Source organism: Leishmania donovani, chromosome 33, assembly GCF_000227135.1.
Source record: "Leishmania donovani BPK282A1 complete genome, chromosome 33".
Lineage (NCBI taxonomy): Eukaryota > Euglenozoa > Kinetoplastea > Trypanosomatida > Trypanosomatidae > Leishmania > Leishmania donovani.
Window position 1 is genome coordinate 199,357 of NC_018260.1, and position 5,092 is coordinate 204,448.

Sequence of the window (5,092 nt, forward strand, 5' to 3'; positions counted from 1 at the left end):
TGCTCTTGCTGCTTCATCTCCTGATAAGCCCCAAATTTGCGTTTGCTTCTGTTTGTCTCCCCTCCCTACCCCACCCCTGCATGGAGACGAGAAGAGAGGATAGATGAAAGCATGCATTCAGAAAACAAAATGCCTATGAACATCGGCTCCCCGGGTAAAGGGGAGTGTAGAGGCGTTGCTATACATGTGTACCAAAACAACACAGTAAAAAAGCACGAAGTGCGAAGGTCTGCGGAGGTCGTGAAGAGCACGACAGAGGTCATCTAAAGCAACAGCAACGCCAAACGAACAAAAACAAATCAGCGGAATAAAGGCTGCATGAGCAGCAGCTAGACGAGCAGCATATCCTGTGTGGCTGTACTCGCATGCGTCTTGCGAGGCATGCGACCGACGAGTCGGTCTCTTCGCCCCGTGAAGAACGCAAATGACTGTGGTCAGCAAACCCTCGGTGTGGTGGCTGGACCGCCACCTCGGCAGCCACAGCATCTCACCTCTTGTGTGAGCTCTCCTCGTCGACGCACGGCTCTTTTAGACGCTTGTCATGAGGTCCTGCAAGGACGGAGCAAGGTCCGGGAACTGCGCCGATAGTTCCTCCATGATATTCACAACCGCCCGGCGGCCTTCATCCAGCCGCGCCGCCTCTGTCGCAGCCTCCTCCGGGTAGCACATGAGCCGGTACGCGCCTGCTTCGGCGTCTCGCAGCCGTTGAAGGTTGTTCTGCCGCAGCCGCTTCTCGTCCTCAGCGCGATTGCGCTCTTTCTTAGCTGCGGCGATTTGACCCTGCAAATCCTCGATCTGGGCGTCTAGGTTCTGTATCTCGTGCTGGGTGCGGTCCACGTCCGCTGCGATGCGGTCCATCTCTGCCATGCTCTCCTTGACCAGCTTTTCCTTCCTGCGCGACTCCTGCCGCTTTGCATTCAGCTCCTTGAAGAGGCGCATGTTCTCCTTCTCCACGGCGAGCCTAGTCACGCCGTTCTTGTTCTTCTGCGACGCGATCTGGATTGCCTTGCCTTTGGTCCGAATGATATCGCGGTGGTCGATCATCTTCTGCATCTCCTCGATGAGAAACTTCTGCTCGCGCTGCAGCTGCGACATGCGCTGCTCCATGAACGTGATCTCCTTCTTCATCTTCTCCATCTCGGCGCACCCAATTGTAGGGTCTAGCGCCATCTCTGTCTCCCGCGCAACTTGTAGCTTCCGCTCCCAGAACATGATGTCCCGCTCACACGAGAGGATCTGCTCAACGATGTCAGACTTGCTCTGGCGCATGTCCTCCACCTTCTTCTCAAGCTGAATTGCTTCACGCTTCCTCTCCTCGAGTCGGCGCACCAGGTCTTTTTCAAGGAAGAACACGTCGTCAGAGGCACTCTGCTGCGCACCGTTGTTTTGGCTGAGCAATGTGTTTACCCGCTTCATTTCTAGATGCATTGCGTTCGATTTGTTCTGCAAATTCGCAACCTGCTGCTTGCCTTCGCTGATGTTGGCGAGAAGGCGATCCTTTTTCTGTTTCAGGATGGTCGCCTTTGCCTGAGCATCGAGGATGGCTTCGTTGATGTCGTTCATGTTGTTCTTGTAGTTAACCAACTCGGTCTGCAACCGGATCCACTCCTGCTGCAGTGCTTCGTTCTCGCTAGACTTGGTGGCAATGGCCCTGGAAAGACTGTTGATCGTCGCCTCGAGGGGCCCGACATGATCGCCCTGCAAATCGTTGTGCGCTGCTAGAATCTGCTCGTACTGGTGATTGAGCTGGTCAAGCTGATTTTGCTTGCGATCGATCTCATTGTTGCGACGGCGGATGTCAGCCTGCATCTTTTCTATCATCGCACTACGTGACTGCAGCTCCTTCTCGAGGTCCGCCAGAGTGGTTGCGAGCGTTTCGTTGTAGGCTTTCGACTGCAGTGTATCCACACGGATTCGTGCCAGCTCGTTCTCCATCTGAGTCACCTTTTGCTCCTTTGCGCGGATCGACTCCTTGATCTTTCGGATTTCCTGCAGTGCGCCTTTGCTCTCCTGCTTCAACGTAGATTCCCTGCTCAGATGCACCAGCATTTCGTTCTCCATTTCAACGATGGCTTTGGCGTGCTTCGCAATCTGCTTTTCCACCTCCGATAGCTCAGCTGCCTTGAGTTTCATTTTCTGTTCGACGGCCTTGCGCTCTTCGACTGAGCTGGCGATGCTCTGCTCCAAAAGCGCATAGGCTTTAGTGGCCTCCTCCTTCTTCAGCAGAAGTCCGTCCATCTGCCTTTCCAAGATGATAATTTCGTTGTCGATGCGAGACATGAACGCAGTGAGCTTGGTGTTCTCTGCCTGCGACGTGCGAATGTCGTGACGGTAGCCAGTAATCTCGTTCTCGAGCACAAGCAGTTCATTCTTCTGCTGCTGCAGCGCCTCTTCTGTCTTCCGCACTGCATCCTGCCGTCGCTGCATGCCAATAAGAGAGCTTCGCCACTGCTGAACGAGTTGCTTCTTCTCCATAACAATGGCCTCCATCTCCGACGCGGCATCGGCCAATGTCTCGCGCGCGCGCTTGGTTTCCTCACGCTGGCTGCCTATCTGCTCATCTAGCATCGCGCTCTCGTTCTCTAGTGTCTCGATGCGCTTCTGCATGGAGAGAATGAGTGAGTCCTGTCGCAGCTTTGCCTTTTCCAAGTTAGTGATATCATCCTCAGTCTTGTGGGCGGCGCGACGCTCGAGCTCCACCTCATCCTTCAACTCCTGATTGAACCGCTCCACCTTCATCAGCGTCTCCGTCAGCTTAGCCAGCTCGTTGTGATAGCGGGTGTACTGTTTCTGCATATCATCAACTTTCTTCTGTGCGCTCTCTGCTGCAGAAGACAGCTCCTCGCGCGCACGCAGCTTGTCTTCATGTTGCTGTTGAATCGCGGCATGTTTTTCGTGGTACCCTTCCAGGGTTTTTTGCAGCGTTGCCAGATGCTGCTGGGCATTGTAGAGATCCACACCGCAGCTTTCGCGCTCTTTTTCTACACCTGATAGCTCATTGTTCGTCTCATGGATCTGTTGCGATAGCTCCTGCAAGTGTTTACGCAGCTGCTCCTCGATACGGCGCTGCACTGGTGCTAGAACATCTGATTCGGGGTCCATCTCAGAAACGTCGCTGTCGCTTTCGTAAGCGACGCTGTCATTGGGGGACCGCATTTTCGCGAATACTTTCCCCTATGGTCGCTTCAGTATTTCTATGAAAATTCACAAGACTCCGCCAACGGGCTTTCGGCAGCTACAATAAAAGAAGTAGTACGTTCTAAAGGTCGACAGAAAAATAAGCAGTAATTCTGTCAAAAGGCAGAGAGGAAAAAAAGACAGGAAAGTTAGATGAACGCGGATAGAGGTTCCATCTCATGTTTGCATCACAGTGCGACGAATTCGGCACTTGCACAAATGCTCGGAAACAGAGTCTGCAAAAGCAGGGACAAAAATGACTCTCACAGACGACAGATACTGGTGCTCTGAGCTGCTGAGCAACATCATTCACAATCAGTTAGAGGCACAGTACTTTTCACTCTGCCTCACGCCTAGCTTTCAATACAGGAAAAAAAGGAGGTCAGCCAGTGTCTTCGTTGTTCTTTATCCTGTCTTACTCTCTAACTCTCAAGACACCAAAAAGAAAGATGGCAATCATGTGAAGAGGGCTACTTGCTTGCTGCGCTGCCTTTCTCAGCAAGGCGCTTCTCTTCCTCTATGGCCCATTGCGGCATCTGGTTGATTTCACTATAGTTAGGAACCGGAGCCTGATCAATGCCATTCTGATGAGGGCGGTACTTTTCTGGAAGCTCCGGCACTACACGGTAGCTATAGTCTTTGGTCTTGAATTGTTTGTAGTACAGCCATTCCTCCTTCGTGTCGAAGCGCTCAGGAGGATTACCGTTTTGAAAAGCAAGCACTGCAGCGCGGATAGCACGGCGCGTGAGAAGTGGTACACCGCGCGTGCGAAGCTCGCGCTTGCTGCACGTCATCAAGTCATTCCAGTCTTTGAATGTTGCTTTGAAATCGCTTGTTGGCGCTAGGCGATGGACATCGGCCTTTTCTAAAAACACCTCATGATTCGGCACGTACGATGTCGGTGGGCGAATCACAACCGGAAGTACCTCGGAGCGCATTGATGTTTCGATAGGTGCGAGTTTGCGCGGGTCAGGCATGTACGTGTACTTGTATGCTTTGTGCGGACCCGTAGTCTGATCCAGAAATCTAGCTGTGTAGCGCATTTCGACGCCTGCTACTAAGCGCGACAGAAAATAGAGCTACGTGAGCAGCCCGCACTGTGAAGAAACGACGGAGTGAATAAAGCGACAAGGAAGCAAGAAAGAAGAAAAAGTGGATATCGAAGAAGAAATCGTCTTTGAGGATACCTCGAGATGGAAGCCACAAGCGGCTATACAGACTAAAAAACTCTGAGCTGCTTTGGAAAGCAGAGACGCGAAAAGCGACAAAGGCGTTTACGTTGCCGTTTCGCATGTCCGCGCGCCAGATAACCGAAGAGAGCAAACACGTTTTTATGCCCTGTTCCCTTGTCCTCTTACAAAAGCAGCTCACTCAACTCTGACAACTACCAGGTGAGCACTAAACGATATCTTCAGTCCAGGAGCGCAGCAGCTTCAGATCACGCACAAGATTTATCACTTTATGCATATTTGCCACTGATACTTGCTTACGAAAAATCCAAAAAGTTGGAGTAAAGTACCACCTATAAAATGCTACGATTTCTCATTCGTGCCGGCTTTCACAGTTAGTGGGATGACTGTACCCCTGATCAGGGCTTCTAATGCCGGTGTAAACCACAACCGTTGACTACAAAACACTATTCTCCTCTAAGATATCATGTACAGGTCATGTTTTCAATCTAACACTCCTTCTATTAGAAAATAATAGGTGACTTCACGACCATATGCACACTTTTCCTTTACAAAGTGCGCCCGCCCTCTGCCGTCCAGCACGAGCTCCAGCGCCACCCCACCCCGGCATGTCGCAGGCCCCATCCCGCCCTGCGAAGCAGCGGTGCGCACACGCGGTACAGCAATGCGTCGGCCCAGTCATCTCAGCACCGCCTCCGCCTCAAGCCCCGACCACCACTACCGCC

The 5,092-nt window shown here is 52.3% G+C and overlaps 2 protein-coding genes across 2 annotated transcripts; both read right to left on the minus strand.

Annotated features, from left to right (window-relative positions):
• Positions 1-528: 528 nt before the first annotated feature.
• Positions 529-3,156, minus strand: LDBPK_330630 (hypothetical protein, conserved; the record flags this gene model as incomplete). The annotated part of the gene is made up of 1 exon (XM_003863839.1): positions 529-3,156. One exon carries the CDS (start codon positions 3,154-3,156, stop codon positions 529-531), a length of 2,628 nt encoding a protein of 875 aa, XP_003863887.1.
• A 491-nt stretch (positions 3,157-3,647) lies between these two features.
• On the minus strand, positions 3,648-4,220 carry LDBPK_330640 (hypothetical protein, conserved; the record flags this gene model as incomplete). The annotated part of the gene is made up of 1 exon (XM_003863840.1): positions 3,648-4,220. One exon carries the CDS (start codon positions 4,218-4,220, stop codon positions 3,648-3,650), a length of 573 nt encoding a protein of 190 aa, XP_003863888.1.
• Positions 4,221-5,092: the final 872 nt, after the last annotated feature.